Source organism: Fusarium keratoplasticum, chromosome 9 (assembly GCF_025433545.1).
Source record: "Fusarium keratoplasticum isolate Fu6.1 chromosome 9, whole genome shotgun sequence".
NCBI classification, from domain to species: Eukaryota; Fungi; Ascomycota; class Sordariomycetes; order Hypocreales; family Nectriaceae; genus Fusarium; species Fusarium keratoplasticum.
In genome coordinates, this window is record NC_070537.1 from 1,323,849 (window position 1) to 1,348,103 (window position 24,255).

General features: G+C 54.3%; 8 protein-coding genes across 8 annotated transcripts; 3 read left to right on the forward strand and 5 right to left on the reverse strand.

Moving 5' to 3' along the window:
• Nucleotides 1-583: 583 nt before the first annotated feature.
• On the forward strand, nt 584-3,412 carry NCS57_01129500 (GAR domain-containing protein; the record flags this gene model as incomplete). Its single annotated transcript, XM_053061015.1, has 1 exon — nt 584-3,412. The coding sequence occupies one exon, from the start codon at nt 584-586 to the stop codon at nt 3,410-3,412; it is 2,829 nt and encodes a 942-aa protein (XP_052909401.1).
• Nucleotides 3,413-4,067: 655 nt separating this feature from the next.
• On the reverse strand, nt 4,068-6,125 carry NCS57_01129600 (uncharacterized protein; the record flags this gene model as incomplete). Its single annotated transcript, XM_053061016.1, has 2 exons — nt 4,068-5,056; nt 5,108-6,125. The coding sequence occupies 2 exons, from the start codon at nt 6,123-6,125 to the stop codon at nt 4,068-4,070; spliced, it is 2,007 nt and encodes a 668-aa protein (XP_052909402.1).
• Nucleotides 6,126-6,504: 379 nt separating this feature from the next.
• Nucleotides 6,505-7,849, forward strand: NCS57_01129700 (uncharacterized protein; the record flags this gene model as incomplete). The annotated part of the gene is made up of 2 exons (XM_053061017.1): nt 6,505-6,581; nt 6,640-7,849. The coding sequence occupies exons 1-2, from the start codon at nt 6,565-6,567 to the stop codon at nt 7,847-7,849; spliced, it is 1,227 nt and encodes a 408-aa protein (XP_052909403.1). The 5' UTR covers nt 6,505-6,564.
• A 274-nt stretch (nt 7,850-8,123) lies between these two features.
• Nucleotides 8,124-12,497, forward strand: NCS57_01129800 (SAC3-GANP domain-containing protein; the record flags this gene model as incomplete). Its single annotated transcript, XM_053061018.1, has 2 exons — nt 8,124-10,218; nt 10,456-12,497. Exons 1-2 carry the CDS (start codon nt 8,247-8,249, stop codon nt 12,495-12,497), a joined length of 4,014 nt encoding a protein of 1,337 aa, XP_052909404.1. The 5' UTR covers nt 8,124-8,246.
• A 574-nt stretch (nt 12,498-13,071) lies between these two features.
• NCS57_01129900 (uncharacterized protein) lies at nt 13,072-14,528 on the reverse strand (the record flags this gene model as incomplete). The annotated part of the gene is made up of 3 exons (XM_053061019.1): nt 13,072-13,868; nt 13,919-14,173; nt 14,234-14,528. The coding sequence occupies 3 exons, from the start codon at nt 14,526-14,528 to the stop codon at nt 13,072-13,074; spliced, it is 1,347 nt and encodes a 448-aa protein (XP_052909405.1).
• Nucleotides 14,529-15,547: 1,019 nt separating this feature from the next.
• On the reverse strand, nt 15,548-16,570 carry NCS57_01130000 (uncharacterized protein; the record flags this gene model as incomplete). Its single annotated transcript, XM_053061020.1, has 1 exon — nt 15,548-16,570. One exon carries the CDS (start codon nt 16,568-16,570, stop codon nt 15,548-15,550), a length of 1,023 nt encoding a protein of 340 aa, XP_052909406.1.
• Nucleotides 16,571-18,209: 1,639 nt separating this feature from the next.
• On the reverse strand, nt 18,210-19,932 carry NCS57_01130100 (H/ACA ribonucleoprotein complex subunit CBF5; the record flags this gene model as incomplete). Its single annotated transcript, XM_053061021.1, has 4 exons — nt 18,210-18,754; nt 18,808-19,439; nt 19,522-19,678; nt 19,806-19,932. 4 exons carry the CDS (start codon nt 19,930-19,932, stop codon nt 18,210-18,212), a joined length of 1,461 nt encoding a protein of 486 aa, XP_052909407.1.
• A 587-nt stretch (nt 19,933-20,519) lies between these two features.
• Nucleotides 20,520-22,272, reverse strand: NCS57_01130200 (uncharacterized protein; the record flags this gene model as incomplete). The annotated part of the gene is made up of 4 exons (XM_053061022.1): nt 20,520-21,616; nt 21,665-21,825; nt 21,877-21,958; nt 22,020-22,272. 4 exons carry the CDS (start codon nt 22,270-22,272, stop codon nt 20,520-20,522), a joined length of 1,593 nt encoding a protein of 530 aa, XP_052909408.1.
• Between the last annotated feature and the right edge of the window lie 1,983 nt (nt 22,273-24,255).

The window sequence follows — 24,255 nt, forward strand, 5'->3', positions numbered from 1 at the left end:
CAACGAAGGACCGCAAAACGCGACCGCGACGTGGCCCTTGCCGCCCACACAACTTTCAGCCTTTTCTTTACCGCCCGCCACCCGCTGGCGATTGCTTCGCCTTCAGGTTGCTCTGCTTACCTCAATCACCTTTGTCGAGAGTTGCTCCTCTCGCTCCTTCAATCCTTTCGGCCTTGCTCGCCTGTCTCGGCTTTGCTTTTTCCGGCCAAGGGCGGGTTGGTTTGTAAGACCAGCCGCAGACCGAGACTTCATCGCTCAGTCCCCCTCTTCATCCGTGGATCCCAACATCCATTTGTCTTTTTTTCTGCCTGACGCCAGCAGTCTCATCTCTCATCTCCTTGCATCCTTTGTCTCTCGTTCTCAATCAGTCGCCCAAACGAACGCGGTCGTCAAAGAAGCAGCCAGAACGCCCGGAAAGGCCCCATCGACGACGTAACCCCCGGCGCGTCTTTGTTCGACATGGGCATCAAAAACGTCGCTCGCGCCCGCCCCATCGACCTGTCTTCAGGCTCCTAGAAAGACAGACCATGATTCTTCGGTCCATTGCCTCATCGCGAGTCTCCGTCTGTGCTAGACAACAACCATGAGCGATCCGCCCACGCAAGTCATCCGGCATGCGCGGCATCCCACCGCTACCTCGCCGCCCCCTAAGAATCGCCTCACCGATGATATTCTGGCCAATCTTGGCCCGCGCACCGTCGTCGATGCCCTCAACACCGCTACCGGTGCCCTTCGGGCATGTCTGACGAATTCCTCGACCACAGAGCGCGACTTTCTCTTGCGCACAGCTTCTGCGTCCAAAGCCATCTGGACGTGGGTCGACGAGTTGCAAAATTGGCCCTGGCCCACTGAATCAAGCTCTGCTGGGTTCGAGATGCCTAGCGAGAAGGAGCGCAAGAGGCAATCCATGCAGCTTACAGTACCTGATGGGGATAACGACGGTTATATGGGTAGCCTGCTAGCTCGAGAGGTTACCCAATATGAGCGGAGGTTGGTCGAGATCCAGCGCGATCTGGAAGATCTCGAAATCGAGGATATCAAGGCGCATGTCCTCAACAACCACATCCTACCGCTTTCTAGGCCGGGCACACCTCTCACCGAGTTCACCAGGGTCGGGCAGCTGTCCAGTTCCAGTTATAACCGCATGGAGGATCTCACCGCCGTCATCACCGCCATTGTCGTCCAGGCTCTGCCCAACCTGGCCAAAGTGACCCGGTTGCTGCATTCCTGGGGCTTACGGCTCACAGTCCTACGCCAGGTTCCTCCTTTGTTAATCGCCATTGAGGATGCTGAAGTTGCTCTCAAGTCAGGATGGAACGCTATTTCGTTGCCCTCGACCCAGACACCGCAGACCTATAACAAGGTCTCCCCACGAGAACCGACATTAACAAGGAATAATTTCGAGGTCATGAAGGGGATGCTGGAGAAGCAGATTTCGCGCCCAGGCCGTTCCCTCGATTACATGCTCGATTGCTTGGAAGGATTGGTCGATACACTCCCAGACGACTGGCTGGATCGCATGACTGCTGTGGAACAGGGCTACGTTGAATGGGTTACAGTCTGCGAAAGGAAGGTTAGGGAGACTGAATGGGCTGCCGCCTCGGCTCGGCTGCAACCACCTCGATCCCCTTCGCCACTGAAGAAACTTGTCGACGTCGACGAATCTACTGTTTACGGCGAAACCCTGGTTGCCGACGACTCTTCTAGTGATGCAGAGAGCACCGCAGACGCCAACGAGGGCCTCGCGCCCATTCCGCTGCTATTGCCGCGCAAAAACGGAACAGTGGCTGAACCCCAGAAGTCTAGAATGGCTTCTGGTGCATCCGAGGCCGAGACAGTTGTGCCAGACTCCATCACGAAAGATGTGTCGTCAGAAAGCGAGCCTGACAGTCCTTCTTTCAACATCACCGGCGAGTTTGCAGAGCCGAGTCAAGATTTGACTGGGACCTTTGATGGTACGAGGGAGATGTCGTCTCCCTTGGGGGCAGCTCAACCTCCCACACCGACCACTGAGCATAACTTTAGCTCTTCGCTGGTTCACACCCCCGAAACACCCAACCGTCACTTCCCCCAGGATTTCGATCTCGACGAGTCCCCGGATCTGCCACCTCTTCGCCCTATCCCTTTCGCCAGGCCAAGGACCGGTATTGCTCGAGACCTCACAGTCACTCGTCGATCGTCAAGCCATTTCGATGGCTTGTCCAGTGACCCCCCTGAAATATCCGCTTCTCCTGATCTTCCTCGTACTCGAATTCGGGAGGCCGAGTACATTCAAGCTAGCCCACCTAGCTCTCCGCCTATGCGAGTGGCTGATTCGCGTGAATCGTCTATGCCTCCCTTTGACAGTCCTCTGTTGGGACCTAACCGGAGCATCGACGACCTCAACCTGTCGATTAATGCGATCGATGACTCGTTTACGGATGACTTTGACGACGAAATTTCCATCTACGAGTATACGGGTCCTTTTGATCGTCGAGGGAGCACAGGCGACCAGCAACTGCAGCAACAGATCAGCCAAATCATTGAGTCTATTCCTGCAAAGATCAAGCTGTCAACCGAGTTGCCTAAAGTCAACTTGAACCCGCCAGACTTGCAATTACCGCGGGTACGAAAGAGACCCTCTGTAGAGCCATTCCGCAGGAGCGCTTCGAATCTTTCCTCTAGAGCAGGAACACCTTCGTTTACGCTCTCGCCGGCCAAGAATGCGAGGGTCCGGAATCGTGGTCAGCAGGAGATCAAGGTTTACCATCTCTCTCGGTCGACTGGCGAGGCCCCGATCAAGCTATTCATCCGCTGCGTTGGAGAGCAGGGCGAGCGTGTCATGGTCCGTGTCGGTGGCGGCTGGGCAGATCTTGGAGAGTACCTCAAGGAGTATGCTAACCATCACAAACGGCGATCCGCCGGCGCGTCCAATGCCAAGGTCGAGGTCCTCCCTGATGTGCCTGTCACACGAAGATCCAACTTCGGATCAAGTCCAACAAGCCGACCACATTCGGCACTCGAGATGTCCCCCATGTCACCTCTCGCTGTCCGTAAGACGCGACGAAGTGTTGGAGCCATGAGCAGTGAGGTCCCGAGGCTCCATCCCAGGACACCAGCCGTGGCGCCTGCACAGGGTGAGGATGGTCCATCGTCAGGAGAGTCCAACCGATCGAGGTCCAGTTCTCGACTTAGTTGGGGCGAGGACGAAAGCTCATTCCTGGGACTTGCAGGACCCTCGGGCAAGAAGGTTGAGATGAGCGAGGAAAACAAGGCATGGGTCGAAAGCGTGAAAGAGAAGGTTAGAATTGCAAGCGGCGAACGAAAGATCTCGTCAAGCAGTCAATTTGGTGAGCTGGGTAAAGTAGGCGGCACGAAACGATTATTCAAAAGAGCCGAAGACCGTCGAGATTCAAGAGGAAGCCTTCGATAACATTGGCATTATTACAACCGACACCACACAAAAACAACAATCACCACCAACCAATCGCTCACTTATTCTTTAACTTATACCCTCATTTATACCATGGAAGAATCCGGAGATACGCCCCAACGGCATCGAGATACCTCACTTTGTGGAGTTTAGGAGAACAATGGCAGAACGGCATACAAAGGCATAGCATTTTCATTTTGTTGTTTTCAACGGCACGGTCTTTTCATCCGGGGGCGAACTGCGGAGCAGTGTAGACAGTCAATACCCAGATTTCCTTTTTTTTTTTTCATTACTCTCTTTTGAAGTTCATTATCAACTGTTGGCGAAATCTTGGGATGCGGCAAGGGTGACATGATTTAGCACGATGGACCTTGGTTAGACATTAGATTGGGGAGATCGACTATGATCATACACGCAGCGCAAATATTGACATTTATTCAAACAAAAGAAAAAATGAATTCATATTCCATAGCTGACCATCATGGTGAGGACATACATGGTGTCGTGTCATGCCGTCTCTGAAACCTATCCCTAGCCAGATCCTTTCAAACCAGACCAACAAATGTTCCCATTTACCCAGCCCTCCTTTTATGTGTTTCCTTTCCCTCTCGTATTTCATGCTATCCATCATTCATGCCATCTCTATCCGTTGCGTCTAATCATCGTCATCGTTGGCCCTTCGAGCGAGACGACGCTTGCCCTTTCCACCCTTGGGGTTTCCCTTGAAGTGCTTCTTGCTTGAGGCCATCTGAACCTCCTTGGGGTCGAGGCCGTTTTCTAGAGCGACCACGGCGCGAGCCTTGCGGCCTGAGAGGTGCTTGCCGGCGAGGGCATCATCCTTGCCCTGCTCCGAGTATTGGTAGTTGAAGGGCTTGGTGACGTGGCCCTGGGAGCCCGAGGGGCCGAAGAAGCCCTTGTCCAGCTGCTTGGACTTGGGGCCGGCGGGGACGGGCACGTCTGCGGTGGAGGCGAGGTCGATCGAGTCATCGTCCATGGGAATGAAGTGAGAGCTGTTGGATGACTCGGCGACAGAGAGGTGGTCCATGGCGGCGGCGAGGGCAGCACGGCGCTTCTCAGGGAGGTGTTGCTCATCATAGAGCTCACGGTTGAAGTCGGCCGCGTCCTCGATTCCAGGGGGCGGCGAGACGAAGAGCAGCTTGCCGTTGACGTAGTCCTTGAGGATGTATCGTGCGGCACGAGACTCATCGGGCTGTCCGAGACCCTGGGTCTGGAAGCCACGGGCACGGGCATAGGCACGGAGGAGCTCAGCGGCGGTTGGGACACCGGTACCGCCCTCCTCAATAGGGCGAGTGCGGATTGTGATTCCGTAGATAGCCTCGAGGAAGGGCTGGGGCACACGCAGTGTGACGAGGCCGACGGGGCCCAGGAACTCGCGGAGCTGATCGATGGGGAGGACACCGTTGCAGACGAGGTCGGCCTTTGTGGTGGCAAAGTTGGGGAAGACGAGACCGGGGCAATCGCATAGGATGACTCGGTCGCTCAGGTGGATGGTCTGGAAGTGCTTGGTCTTTCCGGGGGTGGAGGAGACCGAGACCTTCTTCGCGCCGATGAGGGCGTTGATGGTGGATGATTTACCGACGTTGGGGTAACCGACCAGGCCGACTTGGAGTTTGCGATCTGCGCCTGTTGAAGAGTGAGCTGAGGTTCTTGTGAAGTTGAGAGTGGCTTGCTTACCTTCTTCTGTTGGTGCATGTCTGAGGAAGATGTCTTCCAACTCTTCCACGGTAAGAATCTGGGTATCAACCTCCTCCTCTGTCCTTGTCTCAACCTTTGCCACGGACTCTTCCGTCAGAGGAGCGCCCTCTTGTTGCTTGTCCTCTCCCTGCTCCTCCTCAGTTGCGGGCTCCTTCTCTGCAGCCTTGCCAGATGATGAAGGGCCAGCCTCCTCCTCTGAGTCGCTCAAGTCCCTCGCCTCGTTCAACTCGTTGGCCAGTTGCGCCGAGAAGAACCGGTATGAGATACCTGCTGCTCGCAGGTGCTTTGCCCATGCTGTCCTTTGCTTGAGTGTCATCATATCAGCCTTGTTGATGAGGAGCAGGTTCTCCTTCTTGGGGTCGACAGCCTTGACATAGTTCTCAAGATCCTCGGATCGGAAGAGCAGGGGATTCCTGGCATCGACAATCTGGACAATCAAATCTGATCGCTCGATAACTCGCCACAGCTGTCGCCAAACCTCCAGATTTCGCTCAAAGGGGGTCATGAGAAGATCGTTGTTCTCCTGCAACTCGGCCAGACCACGCCTCCAGTTAAGGAAACTCTCTCGCTCTCTAACGTCCAACTCCTCGGGTGTAGTTGTGCTATCCCACTTGGGTCTTCGAGGCACTGTAAGACGAGCCCTGTGCTGCTTGTGCTTTCCAAGAACGGCCCTCTCCTCGTTGGCAGAGAGAAGATAAGGGTTCCTTTGATCGGTGTGAATAATCTTGACGTTGTTGGTCTTTTCAGCAGTAAAGTCGGTGCCGGCCAGCTCGGCAGTAGCCAGGAACTCGTCGAGAGCACCCTGCTCGGTGACGGATCGCATCTTGACCCAGGCGGCATCCTGCTTCTCGTTGACGAGGTACTGCTCGCCGGTGGCGTGGTTTGTCCTGGTGATGGCAGAGGTCCTCTTCCTGTCGCTGCCTTTGCCCTTGCCGAAGCGATCATTCATCAGGGCATTTCCCAAACCCACCGAGGTTTTAGACTTTGCCAGAACCATGATGGCGGCGTTGTCTGGTCAAATCTGGGATATCTTCTGGTGTCTTATGTACGAGGAATCGATGTTCCAAGGCGTAATATACCTATCGAGGTGTATGCCGCTGTGTAGAGTTGTTGAATGGCTTGAATTGTGAGGGCATGAAGTGAACTGGATGGTTGTGCCCCGCTGAATAATGACTGTCCATGGAGGGGCAAATTTTCAGGGTGTCCGTGCAATGGTGATATCAACACTGTATGTTACACGCAAATAACCACACAAAGGACGGTGCTAACGAAAGGATTACTGTGTATTGCCGATAAGGATTTTTTCGTCACCCCGCTAGAATTTCTGCACCCGGATGAGTGTGATCGCGGCCTAACATCGAATCATTGCCGTCCATTCTTTCTCTCCCTCCAATACCCGCCTCACACCCAAAATCTTGTCGCTCCAAGTCGCCAAGATGCCTCGAAAGTGGATGTAAGTCTAGAAATCAGAGACAATTTTTGATATTTTAGTTACTCACCAAATGCTCCAGTGACAAGAAGTCGGCGCAGCACTTCACCCTCGTCCACCGGCCGCAAAATGACCCGCTCATCCACGACGAAAATGCGCCTTCCATGGTGCTCAACCCTACTCAGACCAAGAAGAGTTCCTCAAAGTCGAAAGATCTAGACGATTTGGCCTCTGAGCTGGGCTACGAGGCCGAGAACATCCGCGCAAACGAAGGCGAGGCTGCCAGCTATGGCGTCTACTACGATGATACCGAGTATGATTACATGCAGCATCTGCGCGATCTCAACACTGGAGGAGGTGAGGTTGTGTTTGTCGAATCAACTGCGACAGCCAACAAGGGCAAGGGAAAGCAGAAGCAGTCGCTTGAGGATGCGCTCAAGAAGCTGGATATTGATCAAGAGGCCGGCGATATTCTCGATGAGGACATGCTGCCTTCAAAGAACCTCACTAGGGTCACATATGAGGCCCAGCAAGATATCCCAGACTCCATCAAGGGCTTCCAGCCGGATATGGACCCACGGCTACGAGAGGTTCTCGAGGCTCTAGATGACGACGCTTATGTGGATGAAGAGGATGACGACCTTTTCCAGCAGCTCGCCAAGGATGGACGAGAACTAGACGACTACGAGTTTGAGGATACACAGTTTGATGAGGACGATGGTTGGGAATCGGATGCCACGGCAAAGCCCAACAAGGAGTACAAGAACGATGAGGTGCCCCAGCTTGTCAAGGCACCAGCAGAGCACCCGGAAGAGGGCCCTTCACAGGACTGGCTCGAGGATTTCAAGCAGTTCAAGAAGGAGCAGAAGAGCGGCCGCGCACCAGCCGCGCCGTCTGAGCTGCAGTCCAACTGGACCACTACAACAAACGGTGGCCGACGCAAGAAGAGAAAGGGTGCGCTGACCGATGCGTCAAGCTACTCCATGACATCTTCGTCGCTGGTGCGAACTGAGCAAATGACATTGCTGGACGCAAGGTTCGACAAGATTGAGGAGCGTTACAACGAGGACCTTGACGACGACATGCAGTCCATGTCGGCCGTGTCTACCATGTCCACCGTCCAGGGCCCAATCCGCGGCGACTTTGATAACATCATGGACGACTTCCTTGGAAACTTCACCAAGCCAGGAAAGAGGACGTCAAAGAAGACCAAGGCCCAGACAGGGCTCGAGCAGCTGGATGAGATCCGAAAGGGGCTGGGTCCTGCTCGGATTCGAGGTCGGATAAGGTGATCTAAGATTAGGGATATTTCGGGCTGAGAATACCACAAAAGAACTGGGCTGGGAAAAAAGGAGTCATTTGGCAGTAATGAACATGAATGAACGTTTCTTTCATTTAAATCGATCAAGTCTTGAAGGTCTTTGTTCCCAAACTGTTCCTGAAATGGTAGCGGGTGGCTGGTCCATTACGGTCACGTGCAGGCGTGGATCCCTGAGCTTCCCAGAATAGGAACTAGCTGCCATCCAATCCATCCAAAGAGGCTCAACTTCATTCAGCATCAACATCCGACAATCGCGATTCTTTGTTCCTCGATTTCTACTCCGCACTTTGCGCGCTGAAAATCCTCCCCATGTTCAAACGACTCGCTGGTTGAGTGCGACGACCGTTGCATCATCAACACAAGCACAGATGACTTCCATCTTTGGCCAACCGACGCGGAGCCAGCCTCCAGCGTTCAATCCTTTCGCGACAAACTCGGCGGCCGGGGACAGTTCATTTGGTATTGATGATGCAGGCGACTCGAACCGGTCCAAGCGAAACAAGCGATCCTCGCGACCTGCCGACAAGAGCGACAACGAGGGCAAGCGAAAATCGAACAAAGACGCCAACATGAGCGACAGCGGGAAGCAGAAGAAGTGGAAGGGGGAGGAGCGGAAGAGGAAGAACGGCGACGTAAAGAAGGCCTTTGAAGGCGTCAAACCCCTCAAGAAGGCGCCCAAGGACGCGCAGGCCAACGGATTCAATCCCTTCACGTCGACGCGTGATAACGAATCGCGACCAACGTCGTCCTCGAGTGCCGAATCGCAAACTGACGGAATCCCGAAAGCGTACCACTCGAACGATCCGCAGGCTAGAAAGGTTTACGAGCAGCTTCGAAAAGATAATATCTTTCCTCCGCCGTGGCCGTCGCAGCCCGGGAACCCCAAGAACAAGGCCGAGGTTTCCAAGTTTCGCGAAAAGTACGAAGCCTACCGCAGCAAGGCGCGCGCGTCGTTGACAAAGGCCGGCCTGATCGACGATCCCGACAAGCGAAAGACTCTTCAAGATGCCATTGACTTCAAGGGTATCTGCGAGGACATGTGCCCCGAGTACGAAAAGATCCAGCGCATCAACGAAATGGACGTCCATCAACCTGAAAAGAACCCCAAGACGACATTCCCCAACACCCGTCACATGGTCAAGAAGCTCGCGCGCTCAGCTGCCGGCCAGGAAGCCCCTCTTCCCATGGACGTGCGATCTGTGCCGGCTCTCCGGAGGACGTTGGACTACCTAATTGACGAGCTGTTGCGAAACGACGACAACCTGCCAAGCTTGCACGGCTTTCTCTGGGATCGTACACGAGCAATTCGCCGAGACTTTACCTTTTTCTCATCGCTCAATCCTGAAGAGATGAAAACACAGGTCTACGTACTCGAGAACATTGCGCGATTCCACGTCACAGCACTCCACCTCCTCTCCCAGGAAGGCAATGCACCAGAAGACTTTGTCGAGCAGCAGGAACTTGAGCAACTTGGAAAGGCTCTTCTTTCCCTCCGCGACGCATATGACGACTGTAACGACCAGGGCATCCGGTGCGAGAACGAACCCGAGTTCCGAGCTTACTACCTTATCTTCCATGCCTTTGATTCGAACATTATTGAGACGCTACAGCGACAATGGAAGCCGAACCTGTGGAAAGACTCTGACGCGGTTCGAACGGCGGCCTCACTCGTCGAGGCTCTTCAAAACACCCAAGACTTTCACGGACCGATCAAGGACGCACCTTCAATGGCCGCCTCTGCAGCATACCATTCGTATTTCCGGATAGTCGAAGACCCAAAGGTTTCATACACCATGGCTTGTTTCGCAGAGATCCATTTCCCCCCGCTTCGTCGCTCCATCTTGACGACAATCAAGAAATCGCTAGCCCGGCCTCGAGAGACAGCCAAGGACGTCACAGCCGCCGTCCTCAACAAGTTCCTTCGGTTCGACACTATAGACGAAGCAATTGACTTTGCAGAGCTTCACGAGTTCGAGTTTGGGAAATGTGAAGACGACCCGTCGGATATCACCCGCCAGTATCTCAAACTGGACAACCGCAAACGTCTCCCTCACCACCGTTATCAACACCAGTTCTCTGAGACTTTGGTAGAGAAGAAGCGCGGCTCCAGGCCTCTACCAGACCTTATTCATCAGACAATACACGAAGACCCTAATGCCCCGAAGCCAACGACTAATGGAGATGGCGAGGGGAGTCTCTTTGTCACGGATGAACTGGAGCCAGCGGCACAGGCACAGCCTGTTGAACCATCAAAACCTAACAGTACGACAACAAACCCCTTCTCCTCTTTCAAGCCGAATGGAGTTTTGGGTAGCAACAATGCTGTTAACGGCAACTCAGGTAAGATCCCACCAACCCTTTTATATAGTTTACACCCAAGATTTTGCATTTCATGGCTCTCTCATTGCATCTTGCACATGCGTGTGAGAGCCCCTACTTGACAGGCATTCCGCCGGAGACTCTAAACGCCATAGCCCGCGAGACCATCTCGGGGTGACACGGTTGGCTCGAGACGAACCACTGGAAATCTGGCACAGAAACGCCTGCACCACTGGTTCTGACGTTGTATTCGCTTAGGGACTTTACTCAACGGGACCTCTCCAGCCTCTACCTCTACATCCCCCTTTCAGCAGTCAACGCCTCAGCAGAACCCCTTCGCTCCGACACCAGCACAAGCAGCAGAGCCTGCGAAGCCAGCTGTCAACCCATTTGCAACAGCTACTACCTCGACTCTGCCGTCATTCTTAATCAGCACCCCTGGCAGTACAACACCCAGCTCCCAGGAGCCAGCAGCTGCTACAACAACAGCTACGGCTACGTCAAATCCGTTTGCCCCGTCTACTACACCATCGGCTTCGACTGGTCCCGCCCAGAGCAGCCCATTTGCCTGGCCGCCTACGTCTGAATCCCAAACACCTAAAGCTCCTAGCTTTCCCTCTTTCACACCCCAACCTACTGTACCATCAAATGACGCTCCAACACCTCCGAGCAAGGTGGACAAGCCTGCGAGCCTGGTGCCTCAAGCTCCAGCAACTCCTGCAGTTGAACCAGCAAAGACGATCGATAACAATGCAGTTCCTCCATCATCTGGACCAACCGTTGACGCTTTTCGGCATCTGAAGCCTACTCCACCTCCGTTGGGCAGCGTGGCTAAACCGATCAGTGGACTTGGCATTGGAACACCACTGCCCTCAGCCGACAAGCAGGACAAGCCAGCACCAAGTGTTCTCAGCTCCAGTCCGGCTGTTACATCAACGCCTCAACTGTCGTTTCCTGCCTTTTCGACCCCATCCTATCAGCCTTCACCACTAGGCATCATCCCTCCTCAGCCTGCTACTACTTCGCCTCCCAAACCAACAATCCAGACACCACAACCGCCAACTCTTCCGCCAGCCCCTCCAGCTCCACCACAACCGCCTCGTGATCTCATCGGAGACTTCACGAAGTGGTACGTGCTTGGCGATGAAGGCATGCTTGGAGATTTCCAAGCCTTTATGCTGGACAACATCCTGCAGGGCGTATACCGGAAGTTTGTTAAGGACAAAGAAAGGAAACGACAAAAGGAAGAAGAGGAACAGGCGCTTGCCAAGGCAACCGAGTTCCGCAGATACACCCTTTCAGTCAGATACTTCTACCGCTGGAGGGACACGGCACGCGAACTACGACTCAGTCAACTTCGTCGCAGCGGCCGAGAGCAAATGAGAGTGTACTACGAAGCTCAGCGAGCAGCACAACTCAAGGCTCAAAAGGCTGAGGCTCGACGAGCAGCGCGAGAAAAGGCTGAACTTGCAGAGTTGAACCGGCACCGCCCTGAAGAGCTGATGGATCTTCTCAAGCACAAGAAGCCAGGCAAACGTCGACAGTCGGAGGAGGATGCTCTCCTCGCTAGCGGTGTTTTGTCAGGGGTTGGCAACGAGCGAGAGGCCATTGCGCAGATTGTAAATGGACCACCATCTATGAACGGCACAGTGTCTAGTCAACAGTCGAAGCTGTCCAGGGCATCTACCACTAAGGGCGGATCCAAGACGCGAGCTCTACGAGAGCAGCTCCTTGGTGATAGGTCCTCCAGCTTCCGACGCTCGCTACCTCCGTCGATGTCAGGGAACGGATCAAGCCCCGAGCCTAGCAGCCGTGTCAGCAAGGTATCAGAACGCTGGCGCCTCAAGGCCATGGGCATTGTCCAGATGCCAGACGGCACAGCCATGCCAGAGTCACTAGCAAACGAGATTCAGTATGGCAAGAAGAGACACTCAGGAACTGGTACCATGGGGCCACCTAGCAGCAGCTTCATCCGCCGAGCCTCGGTGAGCGACCTCGCCCGTTCCGAAGGGGGACATCGCCTATCCAGTTCACACGGGGCTATCGACACGACCGAGTTTGACGGCACAGCCGCTAATAACAAACGGAAGCGTGCCGCAGAGGACGATGACGACACACCTCAGCAAGGGGCTTCCAACACGCACAAGCGCGTCATGAGCGACGCGCAGAAGCTGATCAGCGAACTTCGCGCTATGAGGGCGGAGATGGAAGAAGGGGCTTCCTGGTTCCACGGTCAAAACGAGAGATTACAGAGCGAGATGATTAGCCGCGGCTCGACGCCGTGGGATCAAGGTTCATGACATGTTATAGTGGGAAGAGGAACAAAAGAATGTGTTTGACGACGACGGCCGATAATGTAGCCTGGCCTTGATAGTGTCGAGCTCATGGAGATACCCGTGGCATTGGATGGGAGAGGAATTATCAAGGTTAAACATGTGGATTTGTTTCTGGCATCTGTATTCTTGACTAGCGACTCATTTGCAGCACGCATTGTCTTTTTTTATTAAACAGGGGATGAATGAAGGGATGGCATGATTACATAGGGTTTGGATGGGGGTCTCACGGAAGGGGAAAATGGTTAAGCAAATATACACAACTGGCATTGAAGCCAGACCACACTCTTGGGTTCGTCGACTTGCATTTGTGATTGATTTTTGGTATTATCCATTATCTTATTCTTACATATCCAACCAGAGCATAGTTACTGCCTATGTATGCTCGAGATGTCACCACTAACAACGCCAACGCTTGAAAACGAGGGGAATAACGACATGGCAGCCATGAAACAAAGATCCGCCTGATGGACACCTAGCTAAGAAATCAAAGTAGCCTAGTAAAGACGGCCGAGCACCGAAACACCATTGCCTTGAGTGATCATTTAGTTGCCTTCTTAGGTGGCGGGTCAAACACAAGCTGGATGTTGCGTGTCTCAACGGGGCTCTGTGTAGTTGAAGAGCGCTGCTTCTTGCGAAAACTCCTTCCTGAGCCGCCGGCACGTTGCTGCTGCCAGGGGTTGTTACTGTCCTGGCCCAGGCGAGGGGTGGTGATGGTGAAGCCGGGGCTGTAGAGGGGAGAGTCCACGTTGGGTGATGTGACAGGGTGACGAGACTGGCCGGCCATCAGCGGCGCAGCAGAGTTGCTTGAGAGGGTCGATATCGGTGAGATATCGTCGGCTGGGCTCTGTTGAATAGGAGTGTGGACAGGAGGGGGCTGAGAGAGGGGAGGGACAAAGGTGTCCAGCTTATGGCCGCCGCGCAAGCTGGTCATGGCATTGCGCGGGTTCCAGAGGGACGACCCGGATGGGGACTTGGCCTCGTCCATGTAAGGCTGGCCGACATACTCCTTGTCAATGTTGCGGAAGCCCGTCCCCCGGGGTGTCAGGCGAGCTTGGCAATGGAATGACATGGAGGAGCGGCGGTTAAGGATAGAGCGCTTCTGGCGCTTACGGCGCTGCACGAAGACACAGCCGGCAATGGCGAGCAGGAAGACGAATCCACCAATGGCGATGGCAGCGATGGAGGTGTTGGGGAGCGAGAGGTTATCCCCAGGAGCGACAGGGGCAGATGGGTCGACCATCTCAATGGTCCTCTCGCTAAAGACGGTGTCATTGAGGCCGAGAGTGGCACCAGGTTTGGGCCGTTGCTGACATCCGGCTTCAAGAGCAACCAAGACTGAACAAGGGTTAGATCGCAGCATTTAATAGGGTACAGGATGGACCAACAGTTGGAGATTATGGTGTGGCTGCTATCGGCCTTGACGCAGGCATAACACTTGGCATATGCATCGCCCAGCATTGCCTTGCCATCGGTATCGCAGTAGTCATACTGTTTCCTATCATCATCGGGCTCCGTGATGCCCGCTTTTAGGGCATCCTCAAGAGGGCCGCAGGCCTCAGAGGTAATGCAGGGGCCTGAGCCAACTCCAGTAGCATTGGGGTAGCCAAAGACGCAGTAGTCGAACGAGTAACGCATGTTGTCTAAAGGTTTGCGAGATTAGATGGAAGCTGGATGGGGAAGTGGCATGCAGGCTGACTTACACAAGAACCAATCTAAGTCGTTCTCATCATCACGCTTGAAGGTGCTGTCCTGTAGACAAGCAAGACATCTCTGATACTTTTGGCCCGCGGGCCTGTTCTTGAAGTCGTCATCGTTGCAGACAATGTCATCGCCATTGGTGTTGGACGATCTTGGGTCAGAGCGGTCGAGGTCCGCAGAGTCAAGGCAGAAGTGGGCGCAGGGCGAGTTGGGGGCGACCTGCAATGCCAGAGCCAGAGCTGAGAACAACAGAGGCAAAAGCATCGTGAGTGATGCGGGCTGATGATGGCGGGCCATTGTTGCGGGATGAAGCTGGGGGCTGTGCAAGTGTTGGTTGATGAGCCTGATAGGGGCCTCGAGGTCGAAGGATGCGGTCGAGGCCAGGCCGGCTGTTGGACGTCGTGAATGGACGAGGGAAAGACCAGGGACTGAAACAATAGGATCGGTCGAGGTCGAATTGGAGGCCCAAGGAGTGTACCGGCCACTCTTGATCTACAGCATGCTCGTCACAGTATATACTTGTAGATAGATATATGCTGTAGCACGCACAGAGCAACAAACGAACAACGGGAAGAGCAAATGAAAACGACAAAGCAAACTTGACAAGAAAACGAGCGAGATGCCAAATGTATATCATCATCATCACTGGATGAAAGGACCACAGGGTCTCAGGTCAGGCAGAGCAAGCCACCAATAGCATCAGACGCCAGAAAGTAGAGAAACAATAGTCCACAGGATAAATTGTGACTCTTGCTCTGGCACGGGCAGAGCCGCCATGCTTAGCCGTGTCCATGGGGTTGCAATCACGCCCGTTTGCGACGACGCAGCCAATGAGAGACTTGAATGGCTGCCGGTGGAAACGGCGACGGGCGCCTAGGTCTGAGAGTGGATGGTGATGGTGATGGTGTTTGAGGGCGAGTCTGCACCGGGTGCTTGGGTCCAGGCGGGAAGATGGCCCCCATTGACCAATCACGTGCCCGAGAGCAGGCGCCTCAGTGTCGCAGAGCGCTTAAGGTTTGCCCTACAGCCAATGGCTCTTCAGCGCCTGGACCCCCTACCGTACGGTAGCGCTTAGTGCTCCCGTTGCCTGTGCCTGACCGTGCTCTTCAGCGCCTGGGCCGTCTTTGCGTCTGGGCGGTGTCGATGCGCCGCCCGTTTGGGTCTTGATGAGATCGCAGGATGCAGGGTCAAGCCCCTTTTTGTCCATTTTTGAACTTGAAGTCCATCCATTCGAACTAAATAGGTAGGTACAGCTAATGTTACACCAATTCCAAACGCCTTCCCGTTCTATCCCGTGGTATCTTTTTTCCGCCCCATCACATGATCCCATACCCAACTGCATACATGCACCGCTTGCGATCCTCACACCGCGCGTGAAACACCATGAACCCTCCGTCCTCGGAACTCGTGCCGCCTCCGGGACCCCGAAGACCCAGCGCCGGCGTCTTGAGGAACGGCGCCGGGCCCCGGACGTACGGCCCGTTGATGCCGTTCTGCGACACGGCGTATTTCACGTCGTAGGCGTCGTCAGTGTACATGTGGCTGCTGAAGAAGAGGAGGTAGCCTCCGTCGGGCAGTCGAACAAGGCTAGGCGCTTCGACAAGGGGGCCGTCTTCTTCGGCGATGCGGTCCATGATGGTTACGGGGTCGCCGATGTGAGTTGTGCCGTCCTTGGCTGATACGCGCTGGAGACGGAGGGGAGTAGGATGACCGATGCCGAGAGCGTTGCCGTCGACCTTGTAGATGATATATCGTCGACCCGTTGACTCGTCAAAGAAGCCTGTTGGGTCGATAGCTCCGCCTTCGTCTCGAGGGCACACGATGGGCTTGGGATCCATCGTATAAGGGCCAGTGCTCTTCTTGGAGCGTGCAGCACCAACACAGTGACCGCCTTCAGGAAGTTCTCCTGAAAAGTACATGATGTAAGAGCCGTCACTCAGTTGTCGGACATCGGGGGCCCAGTAGTTGCGACCACTCGTCCACCCATCAGTAGGAAGAGCATCTTGGTCAAGATGAGTCCACTCGCCAAAGGGGTCATCAGCGGTGGCCACTTGAATGTGATGTCCGTTACCGCTAGTTGCAAAGGCGACCCAGCGTCCATCACCGTCCCTGAGAATGGACGGGTCAGGAAAGTCGACTCCTATCCTAGGCTCGAGTGTTGCAGTGCCGTCTTGTCTTCGTCTTATATGTTGCTCAGGGGGTGATCCAAGAACAGGAGTGGTTGCATAGTGAAGAGAGGGAATCTTTGTAGGAAGACCAGTGACGGGGTTGAAAAGAGAGAGTAAAAGAGAAAGGGAGAGTATCGTCCTCCAGGGACTAGTTGTTACAGCAGTAGACATGTTGGGCGTCCTTTATGAAAGCTCAACGAGGAGAGAGAAGTTTTTCCAGCCAGTGGGTTATAAGTCGTCGAATGTTTGAGCCTCAATCCCGGTTCCTGAAAATCTCAGATGTCATGGAGGGTTGATCACTGGAGCTCTGGGTGCAACTAAGTGGTGATCAGCAAGTCTCTGACGTTTTTGTTTGTCCTGTCGTCGTTGACTCTGCTGGGTACACCTAACAACAGTTTGAGAGAAAGAAGAAAAAAGGAATGAAGCAAAAGTTGAAAGTGTGAAGAAAAACTGCTGGTAACCTCCCAACAGACACACCATTCACCACACATTCTCTCTTATCTTTATACCTTTCCAGCTCACACCTCCCCATCCAATGGCCCCATCATCTCGCCAAGCCAACACCTCGAACGCTTTCGATATAGCTTCAATGCGTACCGTACCGCTCAGCTCGGCTCGCTTCTGGCAACCCCCAAGTAGCCTAGCTTGAGTTTATGAGGGTATTTTAAGACCTCTTCGCTTTCCTGCATTGGTTTAATTACACCAAGGGGACAAGGGCAGTGTAGGGACCATGGGCAGCCCGGCGCGTCGGGTGGCTCCAGTCGCGCGTGTCCAAGTAAGCGCTCGACCAGGATGTGCCAGGGCGATTTCATGCCGTGTCATGCCAGGCAGAAGAAGAGAAAGATACTGCCATGCAGACAGATCCTTGATTGCCTCTTCTAGCCCTCCTAGTCATCATGTGAAACAGGGGCGATGCAACTCTCGTCTGTCCGTGATTCGCCCAATGTTTCCCACATGTTTCCCACGTTTCGCCCACCTTATCTCTCACCTCTCACCTCCCACCATCTCAGGTTCACACACCTGCAGCTAACGTCTAGTTTCAGTCGCCTGAGCCTCAACAGAGTTCCTCGTATTGTGGAACTCGGACAGCTCAGAGCCCTCCATGGCTCGTAAAATGTCGCTCCTGGTGGAACCCTACGCGCCAGTTTCAGCTTCAATCGATCCATTCATCGTCGTCCCCAGTATAAATGTCATCATCGCCTCAGCGCCAACGCATGCATCGCCCAGACCGTCTCGGCGTTTCAAACCCGTGGATCCTTCGGCTCGGGCTCACATCCATGCCATGGATATCACGGGACAGACTCTAATAGTAGAGCCAGATATGGATGCAGATGCAGAAGAACCAACTCCACCAGATCCTTAGCGACTGAGATATTACATGTTCACTAACTACTCGCCTCCATCATGCGTGGCAGTGCCTGCGTCCCTAACACTGCCCTCACACAACCACAATCCATCCATCTACAGCAGTACAACATGGGCACACACACACACACACACACAATCACTCACACCGTCTGTCTCGGAGCTTTCTGCTTTGATCATCCTTTGTATTGATGGCCTTTCATCTACTCCAACCAGGATTTTCGAACCAAACGCCAAGTCCCCAGAACGACAAAACAGTTCAAACAAGAAACACTCCAGCAGCAAACACGGCAGACAGTATGGTACAGCTTTCAGACCGCCCCATATCAACAGCCCAGACCCTGCTTCTCGGGTATCAAGATCCGGATGAGGGTTCGGGTTCAGCTTCAGGCTCAGGCTCAGGCTCAGGTCCGTCCCCACGCCCAGGACCAGGGTCAGGATCCCTTTAATCGCTGTCATCATCCATCGCCTCGCCCTTGGCAGCCTTCTTAGCAGCCTTGGCCGCCTTCTTCTCCGCCTTTCGTCGTTTCCGCTCAGCCTTCTCCTCTGCCGTCTCACCCTCGTGCTTCTTGCGCTTCTTATCCTTGCTGTCCTCAGCAGCAGGCGACGAGGGAGCGGCCTCAGCCATGGGGGTATCCTCGCTCTCCTTGGCGGGAGTAGCAGGAGCGGCGGCGGCGGCAGCAGCAGAGGTGTCGTTGCCGCTGAAGTCCTTGTACTCAGAAGTCCACTTGGCGGGAGTGGCATCGTTGGGGCGGCCGAACTTGTCGAGCTTGCCGTCGGCCTTGAGCTTCTTCTTCTCAAGGGCAACAGGGCCGAGACCCCATCGGCGGGGGTACAGGTCGCGCTCCATGATGCATCGCTTGACCTTGGCAACGACACCGTGATCGCAGGTCGACATCTCGACAGTGGACATCTGAGCAATACCCAGAGCAATGGCCTCACCCTTGGTGGTCATGAGGACGACCTCCTCGTGGTGCTCAATGGCAGCCTCTGTACACTTTATTAGTTGACTGATCCAGAAATGATTTCACGTGAACACTAACCGTATCGCAGGAGACCGGGAAGCATCAGCTTGGCACCGTAGCACACAGCGTTGACGGCGCTGTCCTTGACGACCAGACGCTTGTAGGAGGTCAGGAGAGTCTCAAGAGGCGAGATGACCTTGCGCAGGTACGACTCATCGCGGGTGTTGTCCATCTGCCACTGAGCATCGAGAACGTCGTGGAGGGTGACCAGGCCCTTGGTCTCGTCCATGGCACCACTGCGAACACGTCGAAGCTCCTGCATGTGGCCGCCGACACCGAGAAGAAGACCCAGGTGAACGCAGAGGGTTCGGATATAGGTACCGGCCTCGCAGCTGACCCAGAAGACACCCAGGTGTCGGTCATTGTCGAACTCGATGAGCTTGCTCTCGTGGATGGTTCGGATACGGAGCTGACGCTTGACGGCAGAGATCAAGGGGGGACGCTGGAACAGCGCACCGGTGAGAGTCTCGAGAGCGCGGGCGAACTGAGCCTGGCCACCGGGCAGCTTGTCGTGGAGGCGGATGACAGCCACGTACTCCTTTCCAGCACCTTGTTGGGACTTGACGAGACGGGTGGCGCGGTCAACGCAGACAATCAGGCAGCCCGTGACCTTGGGATCGAGAGTACCACTGTGACCAGTCTTTTCACATCTGTTGCGCGCGACAGGTTAGCCAATGCTTCTGGAACGCGCATTGACGCGGGTGCTCCATCTGGAGAGAAAAGTTTGCGTACCGGAGAATGCGCTTGACCCAAGCGACAACCTCGTGAGAGGAAGGGTTAGAAGGCTTGTCGAGGTTGATGACACCAGAGCTGATGTACTGCTTGAGGTCGCGCTTCAGAGGCGAGCAGCCATTGGGGATCGGGGTGAAGTGACCAGTTCGCACGAGGACTGTTGAAGTTTTCAAACATCATGCGTTAGCGTTTTGAACGTCTTGCGAAGAAAAAAACAGGGAGCAATTGAAGCCCTCAGCGACAGCCAAGATGATGCTGAAACTGAGGGTCACGAGGAGACTCACGCTTGTCGTAGTTCTTGAGCAGGAGCGGCCACGAGCTCGTGTCAAGAGCAGGCGTGGTGGCCTGGGGCTTGATGGTGTACTCATCCTCCTCCGACCCCTTCTTCACGACCGCGACTTCCTTGGACATGATGATTAGAGCAAATGACAATCAAAGATGTTGATTCCCTTTTTGTAGAATCTGTAGATGTACCGGGCCGAGCGCGGCAGGTGCTTCTTTCTTGACAGGAGGGAAAGAACGGAAGGGTGAAGTCGTTGGTCTCCTCGGTGTCTTGCCCGGTGTGGTGGTTGGAAGCTTCCAAATTTTTTTTCCTCTGGCTCGCTGGAGAAGGATGATTGTGTGGGGCCGGGAGGAAAGCGCGACCGGTGTGTGGCGGCAATTGAGCACTAGTCCGGATTAGGTCACCTTGGCTCCCAGCCACATACATTAGCCACAGATGAGCACGTGCAATGCGCATTAGCCACGGTCACTAGCCACTTTTCTCCTTGAAGGAAAGAATTCAAGTCAAATCACCATCACCATCACGTTCATTTTCAGACTACAGTGCTTCAGATGAGAGTTCATGTCATTATATTCTTCAATTCTGGGCTCTTCATCCCATAAATGCCCACACAGTGGTGGTATCCAGATCTTTCATCCCTCATTAACATACATTGGTATCTCCATCGCCAAACGCCAGGCTCATACACACAAAACAAAAAGACGCTTGATCATGTCTACCTCTCACTACCGTCTTGGTGCGGTGTGCGACCACTTCGCGGGTCATCCTCATCATATGTGTGAGGGTCATCCACGTTGCTGAGTCTTTCTGAAAAGGACCCCTTCCCTCGGCGATGTCCCCGGCTGGACTCCCCGTTCTGTGGGTACTCAGCCTGAGGCTGTCCGGGCTGGGGATACTCGGTTTGAGGGTACCCAGGCTGGGGGTATCCAGGCTGAGGATATCCAGGCTGAGGATATCCAGTTTGGGTATATCCCGGGTGAGTGTACTCGTGCTGATAGATTCCCATGGCCCCTTGAGGACTCTCCACAGAGGTCATCTCGTACTCCTCCTCTTGCTTGCCCTTGCCCTTTGAGCCAGAGGTGTGGACAGAGGCTTCATCGCCACCCATAGCAACCCCAATGTGAGGGCTGCTTTGGTTCTGCTGCTGATACATCCTTTGCTGCTCGTACATCTGTTGTTGCTGGTATAGTTGTTGCTGATATAGCTGCTGGTGTTGAAACAATTGCTGCTGCTCGTACAGTTGGTGTTGGTACATTTGTTGCTGGTACAGTTGCTGTTGCTGCTGCTCAGACAGCGGTAGGTCTGGGATCGAAGAGTTGGGGGCCATCACGGGCCAGTGAGCGAGCTTCAGCTCTGTCGCGCTCACAGGGCTGCTGTACTGTGAGGCGAAAGGCGACACGTGCTGCTGGAACGGCTTCTCGGATCGAACGCTAATCGGCGACTCGTCCCAGCCTCTCAACGGCTTCTGGCTCATGGGGGTGTCGCGAGTGGTGCCAAACATGGGGGTAACGCCCGGCCAAGACTTGCGCGGCTTGTTATTGAGCGTGTTGAGGAAGGCCCTTCTCCGTCTCCGGCCGCGCCAGATGATGGCGAAGCCGAGAATGATAAGAAGCACGGCAAATCCAGCAAAGGCGATTCCGACCTTGGCATCAAGGGTCAAGGGCCCTTCGTTGAACCAGTCGGGGTCCACAGATTGCATGGGTGTCGGTTCCGTCACGTTGACATTGTCCTTTGAGAAGATGCTGCCCTCAGTAGACACCAGCGTACCGGGAGAGGGCTGTTGTTCGCATCCAGCTTGGAGGACGGTGATGACTGTGGATGGTTAGCTTTGAAACAAGTGAGTGAGACCATGGCACGTACAATTGGCAAGGAAATGGTTGTCGCCAGCTTGCAGACATTCCGTGCATCCGTTAAAGTCGAGGGTATCATCCACAGGCCAAATATCGCAATACTCATATTTGTCGACCTTGGAAGAGAGGTTCTTGTACACAATGGCATCATGGAAGGGTCCACAGGCTTTGCTATGGACATATTAGCAAATGCTCGAGCAATTAGGATGGCAGGTCTCGTACGAGGTCATGCAGGGCGTGTTGATGACATCCTTATTATCGGGGATTCCAAACAGACAGTAAGAGACTGCATAGCGGAGATTATCTGAATGCGCCGGCCCGGTCAGTAATGCCGACAGCATGAGCAACGGAGTGCGACAACTCACATAGGTAGTACTCTTGGTCAGTCTCATTATCAGAGGTGCGGTAGTCGCTCGTCTGCTCGCAGGCGAGGCACTGCTGAAACACAATGCCAGATCCGCTAGTGTAGTCGTCCTCATGGCAGACAATATCGTTCTTGGTGGTCGAGGAGAGCACGTTGCCGCACAGCGTCCCACAAGGCGAGGCGGAGGCGACGAGGAGCGAGGCGGCAGGGCTGAGCAGGCCGAGGCCTACTGCTAGTAGGCTGGAGCCACGCATCGTTATGAAAGAGCGAGGTCAAGATGGTGGTCGCAGAAGGTTTGACAATCCGAAACAGGGCTCGGAGACTGAAGAATAAAGAAGACGGAGCCCTACGGCGAGGACGGGTCCGCTGTGTTACATGCCCAGTTCAGGCGATGCGATGCGATAGGCAAGGCGATAGGTAGGTAGGTGGGCGAGGTTTTACTTTGTGGACTGTAGGACGAGGTTGGGGGCCGAACGACGATCGGCCGGGGCTCTTATATCAACCCGATAGACCCTTCTTTCCTGCGCCTTTCTGCTCCGCAATGTCTGTGCAGACGCCCGTGTGTGTGATGTGACATATGCCGACAGGTCTGCAGTGAAGCAGGCGCTTCTTGTGCCTGGACTGGTGCCGCTCGGATGAGGCGATACTGGGGGAATCTGCTGTTGCAGCGCGGCTACAGGAACTCGGGGGGCAAGAGTTCTTTTACTCCGGACTGAAAGGGGGGGATCGTGTGATTGTGAATGATGTGAGTGATGAGTTCAAATGGCGCGGTGATGAGAAAGAAGCGGCCGTCGTCCACGACATGCCGTGATTGGGGGCGAGAGGGTTTTCCCAGCCTCCGCCTCTCTTGGCCCTCAAAACCCCAGTCGTCCAAGGTCAAGAATGAGTCCTCTCGAGTCAAGGATTGGCCGGGAGCCACGGACGCGGTGTGCTTCCTTCATCCAAGCCGGCACGGTCCAGAGCACGACCGAGGAGGGGAACCAGCCACTCACAGGAGCCATCACCGCTCACTGCAGGCCCCCCCTTGTCCTTTTCACACAAGCTCCGGCGGCTAGACGCTCAATGATCGATCGCCCAGCCCTGTCCCGCCGGGGCTGACCCCTGTCTAGCGCCCTCTACCGGCTTTTCCCTCTCTGAAGGATTGAGTGAGGGTCCACACTCGAGAGACCTCAACTCGAGCATAGTGCAGCCAACAAATGTATCTACCGCGCGAGATATGCTCGAGTTTTCCCGGTGCTGGCCTCAATGAGACATTTGTGTCGTATGATACTTGGCCCGTATTTCCGGGAACCATACGATGTGACATAGTTTGTTTATTACCAACAGCCACTGTGGTAATTGCCTTAATGACTTGCGTGCCATAGGTCAGCAACTCTCCCACGTGAATGTCATTCTTCATCATCCAATATCCATGGCAACGAGAGGGCCTTGATTCGTTTAGCCCTTGTTCACTATCGATAGTAGTTGCTCGCCTGATCTACCACTTATGCACGTGAAAGCTACTTTGCCATTGCCAAATTGCGCCGTATTTCTAAATGCGGTCAAGGTGCAAGAGAAATTCACAGCATTACACATCGATGCGCATCTCATACGCACTTGTTTGGTCGCCTGTTCTTGTTTATACACCCAGTTCTCTCTACCACCAACAGGTAGGCTATCTCGTCAGTCATTGGATTGGAAGATACATCGCGGCGGGCAACACGGGCAACACTCGGCCCCCAGGCCCCACAACATTTCCGGAGAAGAGGCATCCGGGCTCCCTCCGTCGACTACTCCGCTTTGAACCACATTCCCCCAGCTCATTAAGCCACTCTCCCCGGTGCCATTGACGGCGCAAATGAGTTTTAGGTAGATTCAATTTAGAATACATAACTTCTGCCGCCAGTAAGAGGAGCTAGCAGCTACGTTGTAATAGTTCTTCCTTCCTTTGCAAGTACATCATGATCTCAGAAGAATGTTCGGTTCATCTCAAGCACCATGCTAGATATGGGGAGTTTGGCTTCACTTGAGCCCATCCATATTCGCAACCAATCTTCATTAGATCCTTTGCGATTTTTTTCGTTTTAACAGTGTTGTGGGATAGAGCCAGGGACTTGGCTTAGTGGTATGTAGATAATGGATATGACCTTCTAATCAATTACTGTATCCTGGACCATTCGAGCCATGCGTCATGACTTGTCTAAGGCAGTGTTGATGCCAACAGATCCTTGGGAGCGTAGGCTTTGACACAACTTGTA